At 48.0% G+C, this 27,538-nt stretch overlaps 2 protein-coding genes across 2 annotated transcripts in view; both read left to right on the forward strand.

Moving 5' to 3' along the window:
- The window catches only part of LOC306753104 (NGFI-A-binding protein 1-like), a 10,492-nt gene extending 2,111 nt beyond the window's left edge, over positions 1–8,381 (forward strand). Inside the window, exons 2-8 of the mRNA XM_079236941.1 lie at positions 1,737–2,517; positions 2,600–2,733; positions 2,836–2,887; positions 3,361–3,480; positions 4,338–4,497; positions 6,054–6,233; positions 6,450–8,381. Of these exons, the coding sequence (XP_079093067.1) occupies positions 1,738–2,517; positions 2,600–2,733; positions 2,836–2,887; positions 3,361–3,480; positions 4,338–4,497; positions 6,054–6,233; positions 6,450–6,526 (1,503 nt within the window). The 5' untranslated portion in view covers position 1,737 and the 3' untranslated portion in view covers positions 6,527–8,381. The remainder of the gene's footprint in view (positions 1–1,736; positions 2,518–2,599; positions 2,734–2,835; positions 2,888–3,360; positions 3,481–4,337; positions 4,498–6,053; positions 6,234–6,449) is intronic.
- Positions 8,382–11,092: 2,711 nt separating this feature from the next.
- On the forward strand, positions 11,093–27,515 carry glsa (glutaminase a; the record flags this gene model as incomplete). Its single annotated transcript, XM_079236988.1, has 18 exons — positions 11,093–11,292; positions 15,922–16,018; positions 16,793–16,911; positions 18,637–18,766; positions 18,875–18,954; positions 19,051–19,214; positions 19,750–19,808; positions 22,252–22,284; positions 22,403–22,461; positions 23,204–23,270; positions 23,353–23,403; positions 23,477–23,653; positions 24,925–25,056; positions 25,604–25,696; positions 26,434–26,495; positions 26,574–26,650; positions 26,739–26,802; positions 27,371–27,515. The coding sequence occupies 18 exons, from the start codon at positions 11,093–11,095 to the stop codon at positions 27,513–27,515; spliced, it is 1,809 nt and encodes a 602-aa protein (XP_079093114.1).
- Positions 27,516–27,538: the final 23 nt, after the last annotated feature.

Here is a 27,538-nt window from a genome sequence, read left to right on the forward strand (position 1 = left end):
GGATCCTCGGCAGGTGAACGTGACTTCCTTCAGCTTCACCTCGATTCATCTTCTGTTCCCACAGTTTGATAAAAAAGCTAAAACACATAAATAAATAGCTAAAAAGAAGATGACATCTGTGGGTTTCCATCCTTTCTGTGTGCATTGTTCTGTTTCCTGGAACATAACGGCTCTGTGTGGTTTCTGTGAAGATGTCGGATCTTAATCCCATATTTCTGCTTTTAGAAGCATTTTAATGAACTAAAGGTTAAAGGTCAGCAGCAGAGATGCTGTTTGAAAGGATCTCTTAAAGATAATAACTAATGCTGCTGATGCTCAGGTAGCAATAATAATACCTTTATTTATATAGCGCCGTTAAAACCAAAGTTTACAAAGCGCTCTACAGAAGCAGAGACATAACTTACATACCGGTAAACACAGAGGACCGTAAGGGCAACGAAGACAAGAAAACCAAACTAATGGAGTAGAAAGAAACAAAACCAGGGGAACAAAGAGCTGATCCTAGATCATAAGGACGACATCACTTCTATAAAGATGTGTTTTAAGAAGCGGCTCATGGACGGCGTTGTGTCTGCAGACGCTGAGCCGCCAGCAGCAGCGTTTATCTCCAGGCAGCTCGGCCCGCCCGGCTCTCCTATTCCGGGCGAGGCGAGCCCACCACCCACGCATCCTGCAGGGGCGGAGAGGCATGCGGTCTGCTGACGGACACTCCTCTGGGCCTCCAGGCCCGGAGCACAGAGGAAGTCAGGACAGCCTCCTCTGCTCTGAGGGAAGGTGGCATCTGTCTCTGTGAAGAGGCTTGAATACTAATCTGACAGCAAACACGTCGACGGGAAAGTTTGTTCTGCGTGGAGACGATTAGAAACACGTGAGCAGCATCTGAAACGCATTCGAGCTGAATGTATTTCAGCATTAGTCAGTCAAATGAATAATAAGAAGCTAAATGAGCTCCTCCAGCGCGGCGCTTGTGTCTTTATCCCACTCACCAACACGAGCGCTTCACCTGGAAGCTGCAGATTAAGAGCGCTCCTACCTGGACCATTCATCCCACAAAGGGAGGCCCGCGTGGTTCTGGATCCAATTGAACCTCTTCACCACCTGCTGAGACCCGATAAACACAACCACGCACCTGCTGAGCGCCTCAGCCAATCAGAAGTCACGCTGCAGAGGGAGAATCTAATTCTGGGGCCGAATCCGTCATGTTGACTTGAACTGTTTATTTCCTGTTGCAGGGTTCTTACGGTCATGGAAACATGGAACAGTCATGGAATTTAAAACGTTTATTTCCAGGCCTGGAAAAGTCCTTGAAAAAAATAAAATCCCAAAGTTTAGTAAAAGTCATGTAAATGTGTTATATTCATGTGTTCATGTCGTTCATTTACGCTGAGTTTGAAATAATGAATATGCTTTTAAAAGAAAGACTCAAAATATAAGCAGGCATACATACAGGCATCTATATAAATGTTTATTCTTTTAATCAAACTATTGTCTCATTCATTTGTGTCATTTAAGGTTTACTGTATGCTTTGTGTTCTCATTGTTAGTTTAAATACTACATTTACTCACTTTTCACTGTTTACACCCAGATTTCACTAAATGTTTGTCATGACATTTGGTTTAAAGTCATGGATCATTGGTCAGAATGTGTCTGAACCCTGCCTGTCTTTGATCTCCTTGCTTTGATCTCCTGGCTTTGATCTCTTGTCTTTGGCCTCTAACCTCCTGCTCTCCCGCAGGATGGCGGCGGTGTTGCCGAGGACGCTGGGCGAGCTGCAGCTGTACCGCATCCTGCAGCGGGCCAACCTGCTCTACTACTACGAGGCCTTCATCCAGCAGGGCGGCGACGACGTGCAGCAGCTGTGCGAGGCCGGCGAGGAGGAGTTCCTGGAGATCATGGCGCTGGTGGGCATGGCCAGCAAGCCGCTGCACGTGCGGCGCCTGCAGAAGGCGCTGCGGGACTGGGTCACCAACCCGGCCATCTTCAACCAGCCGCTCACCTCGCTGCCCGTCTGCAGCATCCCCGTCTACAAGCTCCCCGAGGGCTCGCCCGCGCCGCAGGACCGGGCCAACGCCGCCAGCGCCAAGATGCCCAAAGCCGCCGACCCGGGGAAGCTGGACGTGTCCCGGGACAAAGCGGCGGCCGGCTCGCCCCTGCAGGGCGGCAGCAGCGAGGCCCGGTTCTGGTCGGGCCACAGCAACGACAGCGAGCACAGCCTGTCGCCCTCCGACCTGGGCTCCCCGTCCTCGCCCAGAGACGCGCTGGAGGCCCTGGACGGCGCCGCCGTGCAGTCGGTGCTGGAGTGCGTGGACCGGATGGCGCCGGGCCTGCCGAAGACGGACCCGGCTGAGGTGAAGGAGCAGCTGAGGAGCAACAAGAAGCTGGCCAAGATGATCGGGCACATCTTCGACATGGGCGACGACGAGCCGCGCCGGGAGGAGGAGGTCCGCAAGTACAGCGCCATCTACGGGCGCTTCGACTCCAAGCGGCGGGACGGGAAGCACCTGACGCTGCACGAGGTGCGGCGCCGCTCGGGTCACGTGACCGCTGTGAGAGGGTGAGGGTGAGAGGCTGAGAGGCTGACGCTGTGTTTGTGTGCAGCTCACGGTGAACGAGGCGGCGGCCCAGCTCTGCATGCGGGACACGGCGCTGCTCACCCGGCGGGACGAGCTCTTCGGACTCGCCCGGCAGATCTCCAGAGAGGTCACATACAAGTACACGTACCGGACCAGCAAGTGAGTCACCGGGCCGGTCCAGGTTCTGCTGGTTCTGCTGGTTCGCCAGGAGGAACGTCTCTAGTCAGGTTCATCATCTCTGAACTCTGCGTCTGTGTGCAGGTCACGCTGCGGAGACCGAGACGAGGCGTCCCCCAAACGGATCAAAACAGAGGTGAGGTCATCATGAGGTCATCGTGAGGTCATCGTGAGGTGTTCTCCTTCTCCTCCTCCCTCTTCTCCTCCTCCTCCTCCTCCTCCTCCTTCTTCTTCTTCTTCTTCTTCTTCTTCTTCTTCTTCTTCTTTACTAGATTTCTGATCACCTAGTTAATATAAAACCTTTACGTTTGCTTGTAATAAGAAACGTTGGTTTATTTCCACTAAATAAATGTTGGTGTTTAGCGATCAGGACGACCTCCCAGAGGTCAAAACCTCCCAGGTCCTCTGAGTGGAGTGCTTCCTCTCAGAGAGAGGATGTGAACCATGTGGCTCAGAGGAGCTCTGCAGAGACTTTAACCGGAACCCAAGCCTTCTTGTGAGCAGAACTCCCAGAAGCTCCTCTGTGTTTTGCTTCATCATCAAAGGAAATATTGTAGAAGTTATTCTAGTTGCACTGAGAATAAAAGCTTTCTCTTCCGGACTCTTCAGGAGAACTTCTTCGACATCCAGGAGGCGCTGCAGGCCATCCACATGCGGCAGGAGATGCTGAGGGAGCAGCTGGCCTGCGCCAAGTCCAAAGGAGAAGAGACCGTGGGCCGCAACCTGCAGGTGATCAGGCGGAGCATTCACATCACGATTTAATATTTAATAAACGGACATCGAGGAAATGTGAGGATCAGAGCTGGAACAATCATTTGGAGGGATTCCCTCCAGCAGGATCCAGTTTGATCCAGTCCAGCTCTTTACTGGTTTCCAGTGCCGCTGCTCATTAGAGCCGGCGTGTAGGAGGAGAGCTGTGTGAGCTCATTACCAGGGAACATGGGAGCTGTGGTGCATCATGGGAGCTGTGGTGCATCATGGGAGCTACAGCTACACTTGTCATTTAGATGGGATTCCTCAGAAGAAGAAGAGATTTCCCACTGCAGCACATCCCATAATACTCTGAGCTGACAGTGGGTGCAGACTGACAACAAGAGGCTCTTGATGCTCGATGAGCTCCTGGGACGTCCACGCTCTCTTTTAGCTGGAAGGAGTAGTGTCTTTTATTTTGAAGGACGCGTCTTCATTGAAAGAAGTTATTTAGTTCAGAACATGGAGAACTAAACTGTTCAGTGAGGAGACAAAGATCCTCTGAGCAGCAGATTAATTAGATAATTAGAAGCTTTTATTGTGAAACTCTTGACCCTGAAACAGGAACAGCTTCACAATAAAAGAAACAACAAGAGTTTCACTGCTTTTATTGTGAAACTGTTCCTGTTTCAGGGTCAAGAGTTTCACAATAAAAGCATCAGAACAAGCTGGATTAAGCTGATGAAAGCTCTTCTTCAGACTTCACGCTATAACAGAAGCTTTAGGGTTAGAACCGTGTGAAGATAGTCGTTACAGATGAAAGAAGGCAGCTTCTGAATTGACCTTGAGACAGAATAATGAATGAAGAATTATGAATGAATGAATATGTCCAACAGGTGCAGCTGGAGCGTCTGCTGGCTCGGCAGATGGAGATCCTGCAGGACGCCGCCGTGCAGGAGCGGCTGCAGGCGCTGGACTGGAGGATCCCCCCCAACGCCCTCAAGTACCTCAACGACACCCAGACCACCAACGGGGCCGAGGCCAGAGACCACCAAGGTAGAGTTGGAGGAGGGGAGGGGGGGGGGGGAGAAACATGCTCACATATCCTCCTCAACCTCCTCCTGATCTGGTGTCTGAGGCAAAAACATTTCTCATTACATATCTTGAGTTTTTTAATATCTGGTTTCCACCAAAACTATTTGCATTTTAGTCTCTAACACAAAAATAAATAAAAAGTTGACAAAAGACAAACGATTTAAGCCAGAAACAGTCTCTGGTTTCATCAATCAACACATTCCAGTGCATTTGTGTTTGATCTGTTTTTTACTGGTGAATCACACGTCCAGGTGTGGAGCTCACCTGTCCAATAAACAACAACACAACAACACAACAACACAACAACACAGGCTCTCTGATCTATTTACACAACCTTAAACTCCTCAGTTGGACATAGAAGTTGTAACTCAGTGCTGCTCCTAGTGGCCACCAGGAGAACACTCAGTGCTGCCCCTAGTGGCCACCAGGAGAACACTCAGTGCTGCCCCTAGTGGCCACCAGGAGAACACTCAGTGCTGCCCCTAGTGGCCACCAGGAGAACACTCAGTGCTGCCCCTAGTGGCCACCAGGAGAACACTCAGTGCTGCCCCTAGTGGCCACCAGGAGAACCCCAGCCTGCGTGTTTGGTGTCTTAAAGCCTCTGGTGGAGTCACGTCTTCGTCTCAAGAGCAGAGAACATAAATAAAAGACGTTCTTCATTATTCAGATCGTACTTCTCCTCCGGGCCTAATCTCATGTTCCTCCCTTTCCTCGCTCACCCACTCCGACAGCTCATTATATCGCTGCTCCCACAAATCCCACAATGCACCTGTAATTATCACGCCCACGCCTGTTTACCTCCAGCCAGTTGCCTGGAGGGGGGAGTCTCTCTCTCTCTCTCTCTCTCTCTCTCTTTCTCTCTCTCTCCTCCCCCTCTTCTTCTCTGCTTTCCTCCCTGTTTTCTTCTTCTTGTCCCTTTTTATTTTTTTCCTGTCATTTCTCATTTCTTTTCTTCTACTTCTTGTCCTCTGCCTGTCCTTCATCCCTCCTCCTCGTCCTCCTCGTCCTCCTCTCCCACAGTACCTCACACTATTTCTTCTTTTATTTTTCATATTCTCTCCACCGAGCCGTGTATACTTCTTATGCACATTATTATTATCTATGAGAGCATATCAGGGCAATTGTTTGTTTAAAACATAATAATAATACAGAGTCTGAGGGCAAGAAATAAATGTACAAGAACCACTTTAATCTCAAAGAATATCACATGTTTATTTCCTGCCTCCCCTGACTCCTCCCCTGTGTGTTTTCATAAATGTCACTCGATATTTTGTTTAGACAACTGTGTTGAGCTGCAGCTGATTCATTAATCATAATTACAGTTTACAGCATGTACAGCTTAAAAAATGTGAGGATTTGATGTTCTTTTTTTTGTCATATCTGACATCAACCTGAACATATTTGGGTTTCAGATGGTGAATACGTTTAGATTCAGTGTAGAAACATATCATCTGATTATATGAATGCATTAAAATGATTAAATGCACATTGACGGTCTCGTGTGCTTCTTCCTGCAGACGAGCGGCCGATCAACCTGCGCGTGGTGAGTCAGAACATGCAGGAGGGAGACCTCCCATTGGGCAAACAGCTAGCCAATGAACTGAAGCGCCACCACAACCACAACAACAACAACAACAACAACAACAACAACAACAACAGCAGCAGCAGCACAGACGAGACCAAAACACCAGCAACAGGTTGGTGCCGTTAGCCGGAGAAGCAGCCGTTAGCTTGAGCTTTAGATGTGTTTATAAAGGTTCCTATGAACCTCTTTAAATGTGTTTATAAAGGTTGATATGAACCTTTATAAATTTAAAGAGGTTGATATGAACCTCCTTAAATGAGTTTAAAAACACTTCCTGCTTCATATGAACCTCTTCGCTGACGACACCATCCTCTCTCTCTGTCTCCAGAAAACGGGACGTCGCAGCGAGCGTCTAGCAACGCAGAAAAGAAAACCATCAAATCAGAGCCGGAAGACTCCACATAGTGGAGGAAGACTCCACATCGAGGAGGAAGACTCCACATCGAGGAGGAAGACTCCACCTAGTGCCTCCCGCCCAACCATTCTACTCACACTTGACAGCATGCAGTTGTACCCGTCAGTAGATACTAAGCAAGCACAGACACAGTCGAGCCTTAACAACCAACGTTGCCTCATGAATAGCATTTATTTTTCTTTGATTTCCTCTTTCTGTTTCAAAGGTATTCGCCAAAGCACCTGGAGAGCATGAGAAGCTCCTCGGTGCTCTGCAGGTCTTTGTCTGTGGTTTACTGTTAGAGGTACAGTACACGCTAGAGGTACTGTTTGTGCACTTGTGTTTTTATACGTGTCCTCCAGGTGCAGGCTCAGACGAGATAAAGCTGCACGTCTTCAGCGTCTCGGTGACTCTTATTTGACGACGCGTAGCCGCTCAGTGCACCTTAAAACTGAAGCTGCAGTCTAAAGGTTTAAACTCCAAACTTGACCAACACTAGCGGTGTAAAATGTTGGTCCAAACGGAAATATCTGGTTAAATATTAGATTAATTTCCATGAATGTTGTTGCAGACATTCATGCCCCTCAGAGGATGAACCCTTCAGACTTCTTCTGCAGCGCCACATGCAGCTCAAAGCTTATACTAAACCAGTGAAATCTCTACATCTGCATTCAGACGTTCATGTCGATCACAACATGAAAGGTATACATTTAATGAAGTCAAAACTCATCTGTTTAATACTTTAGTTCATGACCAAATCCCTGCAAAACTAAAGGCATCGGCGCTCCAAATCCACAGTTACCTACATGCTAACTAGAAGGTGACCTTGGTAAAAAATATGATTTAGCTTCAACTCAATGCAGACGCTGCACTTTAAGTCTTATTAGAATCAAGCTCAGCTCCTAAAGGCAAAGTCACCGAATCAATACGCCCCGTCAGCTGAATAGTTCATAATGAATATTTAACGTGACGATGTAAAGGTGGAGTCTGGGTTCACTGCTTCATCCCACTTTGTAATCTAGGTAAACGCCGCCGTTGAAGCCAAACCACGCGTCTGCAAACGGAGAATTTCAGGAATAGATGTTTGTTTTCTAATAGAAGTGATCCAACACGCTTAAATATAAAAGATAAAAAGATTGCAGATATGTGTTTTTTTAAGAACAGCCCTCCCCAAAAAGATCAAATAAAGAAAAAGCTAAACTCCTGTGTGTTAGCGTCTGTACATAGCACGTGATAGCTAACTAGCTAGCTAGCTAACTAGCCCGACCTCTCACCAGGGTTCCTTCGTCTCTGTACCTTCGCTGTAGACGTTTGGTGTCGATGTGTTTCTGTTTGTAAAAGAACACTTTAGTGTCATGAGGAACAAACAAGTGTGTGTAGAACCTGCTCTACATGATGCTAACGTTGATTAGCTTAGCTCCTAACAGTGTCTACTCACATGATGGCCATCGTGCATATTGCTGTTTAGAGGTCGAACATGATAAGTGTTCACTGTGTTTCTGTGTAAATACGTCCGTGTGGTCTCAGCCCTCCCTCAGATAGTTTAGTCTCACGCAGACCAATGCAATATTTATGTGAGTAATAAGTCTATTTGCATATATATATGGATCATTGTATCGTCTGTCTGAACTGTTGTCTCTCTGTATTTAAAGCATTGTGATCTCCATGAGTTGTTTGTTGTTCTGGTTTGTGGTGGTCTAGTTTGCTAAAGCTAAAACCAGCTGGTGCATTCTGGGAGCTGGAGCCTCGTGGCTCTGGACCCGGTGGTCTGATCCCCGTTCTCCTCACTGTTCTGGTAAAGTGATAGGTTAGCTTCACCTCGTTATGCACCTGTTTTTTAAACACTAATATATTTTATTTGTTATACAGCACATGAACATTAAACTTTATTTTTTTGAACTCTATTGTGAGGTGCGTTCTGTGATCAATGTGGAACGACTCTGAAGGGGCCTTTGAGCAAGGCAGGGAAGCCCCGCCCCTTATTGGAGGAGGACGCTCCGCTTCTTATTGGACAAGGAATCCCCACGTCTTATTGGACAAGGAAGCTCCCCCTCTTATTGGATGAAGAAGCCCCGCCTCTTATTGGACAAGGAAGCTCCGCCTCTTATTGGACGAGGAAGCCCCGCCTCTTATTGGACGAGGAAGCCCCGCCTCTTATTGGACGAGGAAGCCCCGCCTCTTATTGGATGAGGAATAGGTTCAGCTTCCTCTAAAGGAGCTTCTCTGTCTTCTTCTTCTGGTTTTCTTCTCTGTCTTGTCTTCTTGTTGTCTTTTTTCTTCTTTCTTCTTCTTCTTGTCTTCTTCTTGTCTTCTTCTCTGTCTTGTCTTCTTGTTGTCTTCTTTCTTCTTGTCTTCTTCTTTCTTCTTCTCTGTCTTTCTTCTTGTTGTTGTCTTTTTTTTCTTTCGCCTTCACTGTCTTCTTCTTGTCTTCTTCTTCTTGTCTTCTTCTTCTTCTTCACAGATGAATCCCTTCGCGGACACATTTGCATCCGCGTCATATCAACACATTGTGAAACCGGCTGATGAGTCACTCTGACGCAGGTCCTTTTCACAGACTTCCCATCATGCTCTCCACTCCCTGCATCCACACACACACACACACACACACACACACACACACACTGGTTGTCCTGCTCGGCGCTCAAACGGCCTCCCTTCCTCCTCCTCCTCCTCCTCTTCCAGTGCAAGTCACTGATGGTGATGATGATGATGTGTTGCCGAGGCAACGGCTGGAGGTGGGCGGCTCCACGGAGGTGGGCGGAAGCCAGCCGCTGAGCAGCGTGGGAGGGATGTGCCGAGCGCACCCATCACCCTGTTTCTAGCAGGAAGCTGAGACGGTGTGGGAGTCGCTGAATTATCGCCTCTCCTCCCTGCAGCTTCGTTAGGCATCGCCTTGCTCGCCTCCTCTTTCCTTCCTTCCTCCCTTCCTTCCTTCCTTTGTTTCCTGGCTCTCTGCTCGCTGCATGCAGAGACAATGCAGCTGCTCATGGTTTAAACGTTTGAGATGTGCTGTTAGTTTTACAGAAGGTTCAGTCTCACACCTTTATTTTTATGATACTTAAAGGATAAGGAGGCCACACATGTATAGAATTACACCAACATACAGATGGGACATGATCTGCCTCAATAACACAACATGCATAACGTATTATGAATAGTATTGCACATATTACACATTAAACACAATGTTGAATAAAGCTCATCCCCAAACTTAATTATTTGAATTGGGGATTCCTGTAAAATAACCGTCAAACTTTTGTTGGAATCCCCCTTTATTCTTGACCTGGTTACATGGAAATGAGAGTTTCTGTCGGTTCAACTTGATGAATGTTTCATGAAGGGAGGCATTATTTATTACTCAGCCTGAGTTTGTTTTATCCTTCCTGGAGCTCAGGTGGGTGGAGTTTACCGAGATTGAGATTAAGTCAGATAGCAGTCGGGAGCCAGGAGTGATATGAAGCGGTGTATAAAATACTTTCCAGTGAGTAATATCTGTTATCTGTCATTATTTTAGACGTGGCGTCAAACTCCACCCACTTAGGCCACAAAAGAGGTCAAAACAAACATGCCGTCTGACTCTCATGAGGAAGGATAACGTCTGATTCATGAGCTCTTGACCTGACGGCCAATGAAGGGCCCATTGTTCAAGAAATTTGAAAACTAACTCTCAATTTATCAATTAAAAATTTAAATATCTGCAGAGTGGGCACATGCTTTCTATATATATAACCAGAGAGAAAAACAAAGCTCCATTCATGCAATAAAACAATATGTTATAACGGATCACTGGTATTTGAGGGTCTTTTTGTAACCTCTCACAGGTTTCTGCACTGGTTCATGTGTTCTGATCGTGACTACTTTCCACCAGCAGATGGCGCTGTCGCTTTGTTATTAAGCAGTGTGAATATGTGCTGTACCTAGACAGCTCACACGGGGTCAGAGGAAGACAACACATGGTGATCTGTGCTGCTCAGTAGTGGGGGTTTATAGTTATACTGACTCACTATTTTATTATAATATAATAAGGACTGACATTAAAACAGCACAAACATGTGTGACAGCAGCAGCATTTTTTTTTACCATAATATCCCACAAATTGTTATCTTTTTCTGGTAGTAATGTTGTTTTCTGCATCTTCATTCCACTATACTAGTATTATTGTAGCACTTAATTGGATCTGTCATATACTTTGCGATGATGTCTCCTCTTTAAACTATAATTTAAGCTTGCTTTTGTTCTATAATGTCTCATGTAAACTGTTAAAAATAAGTAAAAAGTCCTTCAAAACATTATGAAAGCATGTATATTATTCATATTTGCTATAAAATGCCCATTAGCTGTGAAATCTGATGGATCAAATAGTCTAAACAGGAAGTGAGGATATTCTGATGATTGACAGCCCGCTCGACCAATCAGGTGCCGGGGATGCGTTCGCTCCTCCAATCACAACGGCTGTTGCGTGACAGGTAGGCCGGACTCCACCCAGGAGCGCTCTCGTTGCTCATTCACCGGAGAACCGTTACTCGGCCGAGAGAAGCCGACAGTCGTCACATAAATTACATTATCACGGGATTGAAATGTTACATTTCCGGTCCACGGTGCTGCTGAAGGAGTTGTTCCACACGCAGCTCAGGCGCCCGCTGGCCGCGCGGGTCGGCGCGCCGCCCGCCGCCGCCGGGCTCTGCAGCCCCGGTCCGGACGGGAGGGCCGGCGCGAGGGGCTTCTGCTCCAAGGGCGACGGCCACAGCGAAGCCGCGACGGAGGCCGCGACGGAGAAGTGAGTGCACCAGGTGTTAGCCGGATCCACCGTCAGGCGAACGGCAATCTACTGCAGCCGAAATGTGCGGGATGCATTCCTGAAAGTTAGCTTTTTATAATGCATTATGTCCATATTCACGTACTGAATTAATTCCGAATTAAAGAACGGGTTCTAAATATACCGTGTGGTTAAAGGTGTTGCTTTGTGTCGCATGACGTTTCCAAGCAAGGCCTGTTTTAAAACGTGACATTCACATCGAAGCGAGCGAAACACGCAGATGCGTAGTGTAGTTCCATTGTCGGACACGCTTGCTCCTCGTCAGTCATTCCCATGTTATTCACGCCGTGCTGCAGAGTGATGGATGTCGGAGGAGAGCCTCCACAGACTGAGCTGCAGGACACCAGTCACGTGACCTGCAGCAGCACGTCGTGACCTGCTGAGGCTTCAAAATATAACACATAATATGCATATTTAATATGCACCAAGCCTCAACGCAGAGCCTCATGAAGGTCAGTCCTCACTGAACCAGTGGCTGTTATTGTGGATTTAATGTACCGGATCATTATTTATTAGGTTCATAATCTATTATAACATTGTTTTGTCTCCTATGTAACTTTGCTTGCTGCTGCCACAAACACATTTCCCCCTGGGGATGCATTAGTCTAATATATTATATGATATATAATTGGCTACTATTCTGCCAACCTGAATGAACTGGTCAGATTATTTAGTAATGAAAGTAATGAGTGTTCAGCAGGAGAGTAGAGCTGCAGCAGGATGAGTCTATGATGATTGACAGGTTTAAAGCATTAATGACGTCATATGACGATGATTGTTTTTGGGATGTTTGCCTCAACAGCTGCAACAAGAAAACATTATATTTTTATGAATGATTGTGACCAAAACAATCAATTAACACAATTGGAGAATAAATCTGCAATAACAGTCAGATGACCTGATCCTTGTTATTGAATCATTGTGACTCATAATGATGTTTAAGTGATTTCATAGCGTGTAGAGCTGCTACTTTATTATTTCATTATCAGTTCATGCTGATTATTTATTGTTTTATAGTTTTCAGGCATTTTCAGGTTTCTTGAACCGATAGAGCAAAACAAAACAATATCCGTTTAATATTGTATAAGGAGAGAAAATCAAATGTCACAATATTTATGACCAAATACTTCAATATCGATAAAAAGACGACAAATTATTTATCGATTATATAGAAAAAGATTAATGAATAGAGAATAAAGATACAGACAGATAAATACTAATAAAGACTCAGCGTCCAGAAGATAACGGATAAAGTGAATGAGTCGTTACGGAGCACCCGTCTGGTTCACGGCCCCGAGGCGGCGCTCCGGCTAACCGGGTCAGTTAGTGAAGAGGATCCTCCTAACCGGGTCAGTTAGTGAAGAGGATCCTCCTAACCGGGTCAGTTAGTGAAGAGGATCCTCCTAACCGGGTCAGTTAGTGAAGAGGATCCTCACACTTCCACCAGAGATGCTGGAGAGCTGCTGAGAGAAGAGAGACGCTGGAGGGTCTGCAGCCTCTCTAGTGTCTCCTGCCTCCTGTCTCCTGCCTCCTGTCTCCTGCCTCCTGTCTCCTCCCTCCTGTATCCTCCCTCCTCTCCCCTCTCTCCGCCCTCCTCTCTCCTGCCTCCTCTCTCCTCCCTCCTCTCTCCTGCCTCCTCCCTCCTGCCTCCTCCCTCTTCTCTCCTGTCTCCTCCCTCCTCACTGGGTCCTAGTGACCTCTGGAGGTCAGATCGACCCTCCTCTCCGTTACGTTAGATCCTCTCTAGTGGAGGCGTGTCTCAAATCTAAGGCTGCAAATATCTTTTACTATCTTCTCTTCATAGTTAGTTTAAAATGTGAGAAAACTACTGAAGACGTTTGATTTACAATTAAATAAAATTGAAACTAAATCACAACTATTGATCCACTTCATGGATCACATTCATGTTGTTTATGGATCACATGATGATCAGTTGTGTATTGATCCCCTGCAGCTCTACACACAGTGACATACTAAGTTAAACACATGTTCATACTTGTAATAGTTAATGTGATGGAGACACACATGAACAGTTAACTTCAGCTCTGTGAACAAAGTGAGCATTGACTCATCTGATGATATAATAATATAATGATGTTATGATGATGAGGCGCACCAGGTGCACCAGACGCACACCAGACACACACCAGGCACACACCAGGCACACACCAGGCACACCAGGCACACACCAGGCACACACCAGGCACACCAGGCACACACCAGGCACACACCAGGCACACCAGGCACACCAGGCACACACCAGGCACACACCAGGCACACACCAGGCACACACCAGGCACACCAGGCACACCAGGCACACACCAGGCACACACCAGGCGCACACCAGGCACACACCAGACACACACCAGGCACACACCAGGCACACACCAGGCACACACCAGGCACACACCAGGCACACACCAGGCACACACCAGGCACACACCAGACACACACCAGGCACACCAGACACACACCAGGCACACACCAGGCACACACCAGGCACACACCAGGCACACCAGGCACACACCAGGCACACACCAGACACACACCAGGCACACCAGGCGCCGCAGCGGTGCAGCTGCTGCCTGACGGCCTCATCAGCAGCGACTCACGGCCTCTCGCTCGTGTCGTTCTGCTCCAACAACTAAAGCACAGCCTGAAAGCTCCACGTCGGATGTGAAAACATGTCCGAGATTTCTTGAGAAACTCAAAGTTCACTCGCTTCTTTCCTTGTTTCTAATTCGGAGGGACAGGAAATGCATTGTTTGCACAGCATTGTGGGTGTTTTTGGAGCGCTGAGGACCCTGGAAGGCGTCCGACAGGAAGTGGACGGCGTTGCATCCACTCGGCTGCTTCATTCCTTAACTTCTGTTTTCTTGTTTATTTACACGATGCTTCTGTCACAGTCTGATTATTTCTGTCACATTCAGTTTATTGTTGTTGTTGTTGTTGTGTTGATGCTCTGCTGGACATGTTACTAATTCAGTATTATTCCCTCTGCACACTCTCTCCCTCTTGTTGATCTGCTTGCTTTGCCTTTGTAAGTATGTTTCTATTTTTATTTTAGTTCTAGTGTTTTCTTCACTTGTTTTCAGTAGAAGTAGAAGGTTTTTCTGCAGAAAGCCGATAACTGCTTCCACTTTGCCGTGACCTCACTTCCTCCCAGCGCTTGACCCCCTCCCACACACACACACACACGCACACACACTCTCTCTCTCTGATGTGTATTCCTTCCTCACCAGCAGACATCCTCCTCCATTAATGAGGCCAACAAGCCATGAGAAAGTTGCAGGTTGAAACAACGATGCTCTTTAATAATGAGATTAATAATTCTGCGTCCACACTCGAGTTGGAAAGTCAGGAGTTTGAAGAAGTTCGTAGCAGACTCCAAACATTTTAAACATTTAGTGACACCAGATCAATTAATTTGTCTGAACCCACTGAGGATTCCTGACTTTCTGACCAGAGTAACTGGTCCCAGTGTTTCCTCTGGAGTATCCTGCAGCAGCACTGAGGAAGACAAACAGAATCACATGTATGTATTTACTCTGCATTCATATGTGGACTCTTGAAGGCTGCGTCGTATCGACCAATCACGTTGGAGCGTGCAGTCAACAGGAAGGCGCTCCCGTTGATAATCTCCAGAGATATAAAATATAGATATAAACCCTGAAAGACGGGGCAGAGGGTTCAGAGATCGAGATCACGAGTTAAATCACACAGAGAAGTGTTTAATGGTTCCACTGGTGCTCCTCGTGTGATGTCCCATGAAACAGTTCAGTTTATTGATGTGGTGATGGATCTGCAGAGGAAACGCTGAACGTCTGAAGCACAAGCCGCTAGATTTCTGCTCTACGTGTTCAGCCGCCTGACGACTAAAGCTTTACCTTCAGACATCCTCTCCTAGCACGCAGGCCAGTGTCCCATGATGCATTGCAGGACAGAGCACCCAGAGCTTTGCACAAATCCAATTTGGTGTTGGTATGAATCATAGCAGAGAGTCTGCTGTGAGCCGTCTACTAACCTTCCTCCCAGACTTATGGAAGCTGGGAGTAGCAGCTAGCGAGCAGACCAGCTGATCCAACCACCAGATGTTTAAATCACAGCGAGGGCGCCACGCGGCAGCAGTATGGACGGTACACGTTTACGTGTGCACGTTGCTTGCACACGTAAACGTGTACCAGCTATACTACTCGCGGCCCGCTGCCGGTTCCTCAGCCTCGAGAGCGCTGAGCGGGCGAGCGTCTCCTCCCAGCTGTGAGGCTTTTATTCGGCCGAGTGGTTTTCACACGGAGACGTGACGGAGACGCTCGTGTTGCTTTATTCACCCAAAACAAAACCACAAGGAAGTGAAGCAAAATACCCCAAAGGGCTGCTTTGCATGCTGGTCCCTGTCAGCTGCTCCCTGGCTGCTATTCCAGCATTGCAGTGGCCTCATGGCTCATTGAGATGAGTCCAGTGAGGTCATGTGTTCCAGACCCTTGTCACTGCTTCTCCCTCTCTCCTCTGCTGCAGCTCCCTCCATGTCCGCAGGACCAGTTGTTCTCACTTCTGCGTGGTGTGTTCTCTTCTTGTCGTTCTCTCCTGCAGGAGAAGGAAAGCCGGCATCCTGCCCAGCCTGGAGGACCTGCTCTTCTACACCATCGCAGAGGGCCAGGAGAAGATCCCCGCGCACAAGTTCACCACCGTGAGTCTTAACCAGGTTTCTTATGGTCAACCTGGAACGGTCATGGAGTTTTAAAATGTTTTTTTCCAGGCCTGGAAAAGTCCTTGAAAGAAATTAAACCTCAAAGGTTTAGTAAAAGTCATGTAAATGTGTTATATTCATGTGTTCATGTAAATGTGTTATATTCATGTGTTCATGTCGTTCATTTACGCTGAGTTTGAAATAATGAATATGCTTTTAAAAGAAAGACTCAAAATATAAGCAGGCAAACATACAGGCATCTATATAAATGTTTATTCTTTTAATCAAACTATTGTCTCATTCATTTGAGTAATTAAGGTTTACTGTATGCTTTGTGTTCTCATTGTTAGTTTAAATACTACATTTACTCACTTTTTACTGTTTACACCCAGACTTCACTAAATGTTTGTCATGACATTTGGTTTAAAGTCCTGGAAAAGTCATGAAATCCATTGATCAAAATGTGTATGAACCCAATATGACAGAGGATGTCATGCTTGAGGATTTATTTTTGTCAGTGTTAAAAAAAGAAGAAAGAAATTGTCCTTTATTAATTCCCTTGAGGAAATTCTTCTCTGCATTTGACCATCCTTGGTTGGGGAGCAGCTAGGGGTTCAGTGTCTCAGGGACACGTGAGCTATGGGGGAACTGGGGATCGAGCCGACTACCTTACGGTGGCGGGATGACCACTCATCCCCCTGAGCTACAACCGCCCCTAACCACGATGTTCCCCCTCTTCCTCCTCCTCTTCCTCCTCCTCTTCCTCCTCTGCAGGCTCTTAAAGCCACAGGGCTCCGCACCGGAGACCCCCGGCTGAAGGAATGCATGGAGATGCTGAAGATGACCGTGAAGACGACCTCTGACGGAGCGCTGGACCGGCACCTCTTCAAAAAGTAGCTTCATTTGATCTTTTCTTATATAACATATTTATGTTGCTGGTGTTGGGAAGTTGCTGTCAACATGTTGAGTGTAGTATAGCAACTCTCTGTGAGGGCTCAGCATGAATGTTCCATCAGATCATCAGCTATTTAATGCAGGTCAGAGCTGCAGGAATGAATTATTCATCACTCCTTCGTTTGCACGTCAGCATCTTGTTGAGGTTTTCATCCATTCAAGAACACGAGAACAACACATGAAACACGATGTGGCATTTTAAACCGTCGATTTGTAAAGAAGCGTGACGCTGGATCTGGTTCTAGTGGATCTGGTTCTAGTGGATCTGGTTCTAGTGGATCTGGTTCTAGTGGATCTGGTTCTAGTGGATCTGGTTCTAGTGGGGGATGTTCACAGCTCACAGTGACCTTTCAGTGACACACCGAAGTGCACGTTTCTCCTCAAAGTGCATGTGCAGCCTGAGCGCTGTGGACGATAACGCCGTCGCCCTCCAGAGGAAAGCTCGTGAAGCTGCGGCATGCGAGCGCCCGGCAGGATGAGTCAGACCCCGCCCCCTCCTGGCCGGCGGCCATCACATCCGCTCCTCTGGGCGTATTTATTTATAGCTCGGCCTCACAGACGAGCACGTGGCGGGCGGTGGAGGCGAGCGTGTGCTTCCTCTGCAGGGATCCCACGCCACGGGGATTAACCAAAGCTCTGCTGCCGCCGCACGCCGCGTGTTCGCTACCCGCTGCTTAACGCTCCAGCGCATCAGGGGATACGCGTGTTGGTTTTCTGCCGTTCTCTGTACTCTACTCTCGCCGCATGCCGGAGGAAACGTTGGTTCAAACAAAGGAGCAGAAACAATAAAGACACTGAAGCAGAAAAGCAGCTTCTCATCACACGAGGGAGAGCAGATGTCTCCCGGTGGCAGCTGGTGTGAAGAGGCAGGACGCACTGTGATAGTCACTTTTATTCATTTGAATATATTAACATTAAACATGAATACAAAAATTATTCATGTCTACTGTCATTCATGTCTACTGTCTCCTCTCTCCTGTCTCCTCTCCCCTGCCTCCTCTCTCCTGTCTCCTGCCCTCCTCTCCCCTGCCTTCTCTCTCCTGTTTCCTGACTCCTCTCTCCTATCTCCTGCCTCCTCTCCCCTGTCTCCTCTCTCCTGTCTCCTGCCTCATGTCTACTGTCTCCTCTCTCCTGTCTCCTCTCCCCTGCCTCCTCTCTCCTGTCTCCTGTCTCCTCTCCCCTGCCTCCTCTCTCCTGTCTCCTGTCTCCTCTCCCCTGCCTCCTGCCTCCTCTCTCCTCTTGCTGCCTCCTGTCTCCTCTCTCCTGCCTCCTGTCTCCTCTCCCCTGCCTCCTGTCTCCTCTCTCCTGCCTCCTCTCTCCTCTCCCCTGCCTCCTGCCTCCTCTCTCCTCTCCGCTGCCTCCTGTCTCCTCTCTCCTGCCTCCTGTCTCCTCTCTCCTGCCTCCTGTCTCCTCTCCCCTGCCTCCTCTCTCCTGCCTCCTCTCTCCTCTCCCCTGCCTCCTGCCTCCTCTCTCCTCTCCGCTGCCTCCTGTCTCCTCTCTCCTGCCTCCTGTCTCCTCTCTCCTGCCTCCTGTCTCCTCTCCCCTGCCTCCTCTCTCCTGCCTCCTCTCTCCTCTCCCCTGCCTCCTGCCTCCTCTCTCCTCTCCGCTGCCTCCTGTCTCCTCTCTCCTCTCTCCTGTCTCCTGTCTCCTGCCTCCTGTCTCAGGTGTGTGCAGAGCAACATCGTGCTGCTCACGCAGGCCTTCAGGAAGAAGTTCGTCATCCCAGACTTCCAGTCCTTCTGCGGCCACATGGACGAGCTCTACAACAACGCCAAAACCATGTCTGGAGGGCAGGTGAGTGAGGCCACGCCCTCTTGTCTGGAGGGCAGGTGAGTGAGGCCACGCCCCCTTGTGTGGCTGCGGCTGTCTGCGTGACCCTGACTGTCAACGCCTGTGCTGCAGGTGGCCGACTACATCCCCCAGCTGGCCCGCTTCAGCCCGGACCTGTGGGCCGTGTCGCTGTGCACGGTGGACGGACAGAGGTAGGGAGGGGCTTCGTCTGACGAGCGCGACACGCGACACATGTTCACATGCTCACGACACGTGTTCACATGCTCACTCTGACTCCTCCTCCTCAGGCACACTGTCGGCGACACCAAGGTTCCCTTCTGTCTGCAGTCGTGCGTGAAGCCGCTGAAATACGCCATCGCCGTGCACGACCACGGCACCGAGTACGTGCACCGCTTCATCGGCAAGGAGCCCAGCGGCCTGCGCTTCAACAAGCTCTTCCTCAACGAGGAAGGTGAGGAGGAACCTTCCTCTCTCCACGCACCTGCAGCCTGTCAGGCGGCACAAGCAGTCTGCACCCAGTCTGCAGCGACTAAACACACAAATGTATAAACACACAATGCGCCGTGCATTAAAAACATTATTCTGTCTGTACATATCATATTTGTAGTTATAGTTTAGATATTGTGGAATTGCATGCAGGCATTCAGTGTTATATTCTGTCTGGCTGCATCTAAAGTATCATATATATATATAATATTATTATTTTCATCAGTTGATGGAGGACACCTCAGTGTAGGTTATTTCCTCTCTGTCGTTATCTAACAGCAGATTATATTCCATCTGTTTATTTTGAGATGTTTTTATTTTTTTAAGCATTGTTGCATAAGGGGATTAGAACCCAGAGGGGAGAACCGCTCTGTGCTCCTCGTTTGCATAATGTGACGTTAACGACCTCGTTACGTTGACGATCTTCTCATACATTTCTGACATAACGTCAGTAAAACCCTCCAGACGTTTGTTTCTCTGCTTCTCTTGGTCTCCTGCAGATAAACCACACAACCCGATGGTGAACGCTGGAGCCATCGTGTGCACCTCGCTCATCAAGGTGAGCTGCTCCTCTCACAAAGAGATATGAAGCAGAGATTACTGATGTGATCCCGCTGCAGGAGATTACATCAGAAGCTCCTCTAGCGGTGCGTTCAATGTCCTCAGACACGCAGCAGCTCCTCCTGCTGGTTGCAGATGGAACATCGGTTTAGTTCTCATGAACCTGGTCTCTTCTCCTCCTGATGAAAGATGCTTTACTTTGTTATCAGACCTCTGGATTCATAATCCATTAAACTGTCGTTGAAGACGGGAGCCTTCACATGCAGGACGTCCTGTTGCTGTCCTGTTTATGCAGCTGTCAACATTATGTCTTATAGAAATACACGTCATAGGATCTGATGCATATCGTAGTACTAGTACACGACTACATGCGGAAGTACATGTTGTAGTACTAGTACACGACTACATGAGGAAGTACATGTTGTAGTACTAGTACACGACTACATGAGGAAGTACATATCGTAGTACTAGTACACGACTACATGCGGAAGTACATATCGTAGTACTAGTACACGACTACATGAGGAAGTACATGTTGTAGTACTAGTACACGACTACATGAGGAAGTACATGTTGTAGTACTAGTACACGACTACATGAGGAAGTACATGTTGTAGTACTAGTACACGACTACATGAGGAAGTACATATCGTAGTACTAGTACACAACTACATGAGGAAGTACATGTTGTAGTACTAGTACACGACTACATGAGGAAGTACATATCGTAGTACTAGTACACGACTACATGAGGAAGTACATGTTGTAGTACTAGTACACGACTACATGAGGAAGTACATGTTGTAGTACTAGTACACGACTACATGAGGAAGTACATATCGTAGTACTAGTACACGACTACATGAGGAAGTACATATTATCTCCTGTTTCACAGAAAAAATACTCTTTAAGTTCAGCTATAAGAAAACTTCTTCCTCTTCTTCTTCTCCTTCTTCTTCCTCTTCTTCTTCTTCTTCTCCTCCATCTTCTTCTCCTCCTCCTCCTTCTTCTCCTCCTTCTCCTTCTTCTCCTCATTCTTCTTCTTCTTCTCCTCCATCTTCTTCTCCTCCTCCTCCTTCTTCTTCTTCTCCTTCTCCTTCTTCTTCTCCTCCTCCTCCTCCTTCTCCTTCTTCTCCTCATTCTTCTCCTTCTTCTCCTCCTCCTTCTCCTCCTTCTCCTTCTCCTTCTTCTTCTCCTCCTCCTCCTTATCCTTCTTCTCCTTCTTCTCCTTCTTCTCCTTCTTCTCCTTCTTCTTCTCCTTCTCCTCCTTCTCCTTCTTCTCCTCCTTCTTCTTCTTCTCCTCCTTCTCCTTCTTCTCCTCCTCCTTCTTCTCCTCCTCCTTCTTCTCCTTCTTCTCCTCCTTTTCCTCCTCCTCCTTCTTCTCCTTCTTCTCCTCCTCCTCCTCCTTCTCCTTCTTCTTCTTCTCCTCCTCCTCTTTCTCCTCCTCCTCCTCCTCCTCCTCCTCCTCCTCCTCCTCCTTCTTCTCCTCCTTCTTCTTCTTTATGAAATGAGACTCTGTTCTTTCAAGCTGCTCGTGTGGTTTCATGTGTTGTCATATTTTACAGCGTTAGGATCTTTGTAACCACGGCAACAGGTCAATGACGTTGGTAATTTTTCCTTTTTAATATAATTTTCCTCTCTGGTCTGGAGTTGTGACGAGCTTCTAGTTCAGGTGTTTGTGAATGCTCACATGTGGCTTTCACACCTTTCACCTGCATCCTGACATCATGAATCATGAACTCATCCCGTTTCTGTAGAGGACGTCTTTGTGTTTATGTTTGTATTTACATCTTTAGATTAAATGTAGATGCTTACTTTTAAAATGCATAGTAGTTAAAATCCCTTTTTATCTGTGATTTAGCATCAATGTGATTAATATAATGAAATAATACAGACATGCTCATGTGACTCAGCAGCTTCTTTAAACACTGTTGATTTCTATTTCTATAATAATATAATATTGATGTAATCAATAAATAAAGAGACGTTTCATCTGAGGCCCAAACTAATGGAATGAAGAGCAGAAACATAAATATTGATCCAGTGATTTATTATTGAGCGGAATTGTCCAATAATAGCTCAACAAAGCTGGATCCTACATTTCCCACAATGCAACAGGCCCACTTGTTGATCGCGTGCCACCGTAAATAAAACAACTCACCTGTCCTCTCTGCTCTCACTACTTTACCTCGAGGAAACTCAGTAATAATAATAATAATAATAAACCATGTTTTCTTTGAGTGGATTAACAGTTTTATTTCACCTCCACATGTCTAGCTCCTCCCACACCTCTAGCTCCTCCCACACCTCTAGCTCCTCCCACCTCTAGTCACCTGATGGTTTGATTGGTCCCATAACGGATGAGCAGTAGTTTAACGATAGTGCTTTTAATATTATACATGGATTTAAAATAATAAATGATATTTATTACTGTGTTCCAGCAAGGGGCGAGCAACGCAGAGAAGTTTGATTATGTGAGTATTCATCTTTTTATTCTAAACGTTAAAGAAGTGAACGTACAACACGGGTTGTTATTGTAGATAAATATAAGATCATGACATTAATCCTCATATAAATGAACTTCCTCTGCAGGTCATGAACTTCATGAACAAACTGGCAGGAAACGAGTACGTCAGCTTCAGCAACGCCACGTGAGTCACACCTTATGGTTCTTGTTATCAGATGATCCGTTAGTGCTGAGGAGAGGGAGCCAGTGAGGAAACAGTGAGGAGAGGAAACCAGTAAGGAAACCAGTGAGGAGAGGAAACCAGTGAGGAGAGGAAGCCAGTGAGGAGAGGAAGCCAGTGAGGAAACCAGTGAGGAGAGGAAACCAGTGAGGAGAGGAAGTCAGTGAGGAAACAGTGAGGAGAGGAAACCAGTAAGGAAACCAGTGAGGAGAGGAAACAGTGAGGAGAGGAAACCAGTAAGGAAACCAGTGAGGAGAGGAAACCAGTGAGGAGAGGAAGCCAGTGAGGAAACCAGTGAGGAGAGGAAACCAGTGAGGAGACCAGTGAGGAGACCAGTGAGGAAACCAGTGAGGAGAGGAAACCAGTGAGGAAACCAGTGAGGAGAGGAAACCAGTGAGGAAACAGTGAGGAAACCAGTGAGGAGAGGAAACCAGTGAGGAAACCAGTGAGGAGAGGAAACCAGTGAGGAGAGGAAGCCAGTGAGGAGAGGAAGCCAGTGAGGAGAGGAAGCCAGTGAGGAGAGGAAGCAAGTGAGGAGACCAGTGAGGAGAGGAAGCCAGTGAGGAGAGGAAGCCAGTGAGGAAACCAGTGAGGAAAGGAAGCCAGTGAGGAGAGGAAGCCAGTGAGGAAACCAGTGAGGAGAGGAAGCCAGTGAGGAAACCAGTGAGGAGAGGAAGCATCTCAGCGTCCTCTCCTTGTGTCCCAGGTTCCAGTCGGAGCGAGAGTCTGGAGACAGGAACTTTGCCATCGGCTACTACCTGAAGGAGAAGAAGGTGAGGTCAAAGGTCACGCAGCCTTCACGTTGTCTGCTCTGCTGTGTTGTTGTTGTTGTTGACGTTGTTGTTGTTGTTTCAGTGCTTCCCACAGGGCACGGACATGACCTCCATCCTGGACTTCTACTTCCAGGTGGGTGGAGCTCCAGCTGTGGTGCGTTTGAGGTGGGCGTGATGGTTTCGCTCACCTGTGTGTCCCGTTGCAGCTGTGCTCCATCGAGGTGACCTGCGAGAGCGCCAGCGTCATGGCCGCCACGCTGGCCAACGGCGGCTTCTGTCCAATCACAGGCGAGCGCGTGCTGAGCCCCGAGTCGGTGCGCGACACCCTGAGCCTCATGCACTCCTGCGGCATGTACGACTTCTCCGGACAGTTCGCCTTCCACGTCAGTACTCCTCCAGACGTTAGAGATCACATCCCTCATCCCAGACGTTAGAGATCACATCCCTCCTCCAGACGTTAGAGATCACATCCCTCCTCCAGACGTTAGAGATCACATCCCTCCTCCAGACGTTAGAGATCACATCCCTCCTCCAGACGTTAGAGATCACATCCCTCCTCCAGACGTTAGAGATCACATCCCTCATCCCAGACGTTAGAGATCACATCCCTCATCCCAGACGTTAGAGATCACATCCCTCATCCCAGACGTTAGAGATCACATCCCTCCTCCAGACGTTAGAGATCACATCCCTCCTCCAGACGTTAGAGATCACATCCCTCTGTCCTCCAGACGTTAGGGATCACATCCCTCTGTCCTCCAGACGTTAGAGATCACATCCCTCCTCCAGACGTTAGAGATCACATCCCTAATCCCAGACGTTAGAGATCACATCCCTCTTCCCAGACGTTAGAGATCACATCCCTCATCCCAGACGTTAGAGATCACATCCCTCCTCCAGACGTTAGAGATCACATCCCTCCTCCAGACGTTCAAGATCACATCCCTGTGTCCTCCAGACGTTAGAGATCACATCCCTCCTCCAGACGTTAGACATCACATCCCTCCTCCAGACGTTAGAGATCACATCCCTCCTCCAGACGTTAGAGATCACATCCCTCTGTCCTCCAGACGTTAGAGATCACATCCCTCTTCCCAGACGTTAGAGATCACATCCCTCCTCCAGACGTTCAAGATCACATCCCTCTGTCCTCCAGACGTTAGAGATCACATCCCTCCTCCAGACGTTAGACATCACATCCCTCCTCCAGACGTTAGAGATCACATCCCTCCTCCAGACGTTAGAGATCACATCCCTCCTCCAGACGTTAGAGATCACATCCCTCCTCCAGACGTTAGAGATCACATCCCTCCTCCAGACGTTAGAGATCACATCTCTCCTCCAGACGTTAGAGATCACATTCCTTCTCCAGACGTTAGAGATCACATTCCTTCTCCAGACGTTAGAGATCACATCCCTCTATCCTCCGACATCAGACATCCTGTTGCTTTAAGATGTGAATAACAAGCATCCATCAACTCACCACATGCTCCTCCTCTTTGCTCCTCCTCCTCCTCCTTCTTTCATTCCTGTTCGTTCTTCTTCTCTACTCCTCCTTCTCTTCCTTCTTCTTTCTCCTCTTCCTCCTCTTTCTTCTTTCCTCCTCTCCTGTCTTTCTCCTCCTCCTCTTCTCCTCCTCTCCTCCTCCTCTCAGGTGGGTCTCCCGGCTAAGTCCGGTGTAGCCGGTGGGATCCTGCTGGTGGTTCCTAACGTGATGGGCATCATGTGCTGGTCTCCTCCTCTGGACAAGCTGGGCAACAGCGTCCGAGGCATCCAGTTCTGCACGGTAACCTCCTCCTCTTCTTCTGTGGTTCTGCACGGTAACCTCCTCCTCTTCTTCTGTGGTTCTGCACGGTAACCTCCTCCTCTTCTTCTGTGGTTCTGCACGGTAACCTCCTCCTCTTCTTCTGTGGTTCTGCACGGTAACCTCCTCCTCTTCTTCTGTGGTTCTGCACGGTAACCTCCTCCTCTTCTTCTCTGGTTCTGCACGGTAACCTCCTCCTCTTCTTCTGTGGTTCTGCACGGTAACCTCCTCCTCTTCTTCTGTGGTTCTGCACGGTAACCTCCTCCTCTTCTTCTGTGGTTCTGCACAGTAACCTCCTCCTCCTCTTCTTCTGTGGTTCTGCACGGTAACCTCCTCCTCTTCTTCTGTGGTTCTGCACGGTAACCTCCTCCTCTTCTTCTGTGGTTCTGCACGGTAACCTCCTCCTCTTCTTCTGTGGTTCTGCACGGTAACCTCCTCCTCCTCTTCCTCAGTGGTCGTCTCCTTCACTGACCCCTGAAGGTCAAACGAGGTCACTTCATTCCTCTCATGGCCCCGTCTCTGGTTTCAGGATCTGGTTTCTCTCTGCAACTTCCACAACTACGACAACCTGAGACACTTCGCTAAGAAGCTGGATCCCCGGAGGGAGGGAGGAGACCAGAGGGTGAGTCCTCCTTCATCAGCCTCTCCTCCTCCCCCTCCTCCTGCTCCTCCTCTTCCTCCTGCTCCTCCCCTTCCTCCTGCTCCTCCTCATTCTCCTCCTCCTCCTCCTTCATCAGCCTCTCCTCCTCCTCCTGCTCCTCCTCCTGCTCCTCCTCATTCTCCTCTTCCTCCTTCATCAGCCTCTCCTCCTCCTCCTCCTCTTCCTCCTGCTCCTCCTCCTGCTCCTCCTCATTCTCCTCTTCCTCCTTCATCAGCCTCTCCTCCTCCTCCTGCTCCTCCTCTTCCTCCTGCTCCTCATTCTCCTCCTCCTCCATCAGCCTCTCCTCCTCCTCCTCCTCCTCCTCCTGCTCCTCCTCTTCCTCCTGCTCCTCATTCTCCTCATTCTCCTCCTCCTCCTCCTCCTCCTCCTCCTCCTACATCAGCCTCTCCTTCTCCTCTTCTCTGCTTGTGGTTTATGTTCAGTCTAAAAAGTCACTTTTTTACCAGCAATAAACAGTAAGGCGTTTAATCCACAGCGCCATCTGGTGGACAATTACTGTAAACTCACCAACGAAATGTTTTTAGACAGACAACCAGACAAATTGTTTTTATACATAAGGGTAAGCAATAAAATATAAAAAAATATAAATGTACAATATATAGATATAAAATAAATAGAATAATTATAAAAATGCTGTAAAATAAAGTGGTTCCTGCTGGTCCTCCTTCCTTCCTGTCTTCATGCTCTCTGTGTTTCAGGTGAAGTCGGTGATCAACCTGCTGTTCGCCGCCTACACCGGAGACGTGTCGGCCATGAGGAGGTGACGCTGCTCCCAATGTTCACGTCTCACGTCGTTCACAGACGCTTCCTTCATGGCTTCATGTTTCTCTTGGTCCAGGTTCGCGTTGTCCTCCATGGACATGGAGCAGAGGGACTACGACTCCAGGACGGCGCTGCACGTGGCCGCGGCTGAAGGTGAAGCCTGACGTGTCATGCTGATCAGTGTGTGCGTGTGTGTGTATGTGTGTGTGTGTGCAGCTGACACTGTGTGTGTGTGTTTCAGGACACGGGGAGGTGGTTCGCTTCCTGCTGGAGGCCTGCAAGGTCAACCCGGTGCCCAAAGACAGGTACCTGAGTGTTTTATATCAGGGTTCTGACGCTCATGGAAAACCTGGAGAAAAAACAATGGTTATTTCCAGGCCTGGAAAAGTTCTTGAAAAAAATTAAACCACAAAGTTTAGTAAAAGTCATGTAAATGTGTTATATTCATGTGTTCATGACGTTCATTTACGCTGAGTTTGAAATAATGAATATGCTTTTAAAAGAAAGACTCAAAATATAAGCAGGCATGCATACAGGCATCTATATAAATGTTTATTCCTTTAATCAAACTATTGTCTCATTCATTTGAGTCATTTAAGGTTTACTGTATGCTTTGTATTCTCATTGTTAGTTTAAATACTACATTTACTCACTTTTTACTGTTTACACCCAGATTTCACTAAATGTTTGTCATGGACATTTGGGTTAAAGTCATGTAGAAGTCCAAATGTGTATGAGCCCTGCTATTTAAGCAAACATAATAAGAAAAATCATCTTCAGGGCGATTTTTCTGACTGTAATTTGCAAATGAAAAGTATCCGATATCTAAATGCAGCTTGATCAGCACTGCTTGTCCTCGCTGTCTCGCTGCAGGTGGGGCAACACCCCGATGGACGAGGCGGTGCACTTCGGCCACCACGACGTGGTGACCATCCTACGCGACTACCACACGCAGTACAGCCCTCAGGAGAGCACCGACAAGCAGAGCGCCGAGAAGAACCTGGACGGCCTGCTCTGAGGGGGCGGAGAACCGCGTGGGTT

The sequence above is a fragment of the Taurulus bubalis genome (genome assembly GCF_910589615.1).
Source record: "Taurulus bubalis genome assembly, chromosome: 21".
Classification (NCBI taxonomy): Eukaryota; Metazoa; Chordata; class Actinopteri; order Perciformes; family Cottidae; genus Taurulus; species Taurulus bubalis.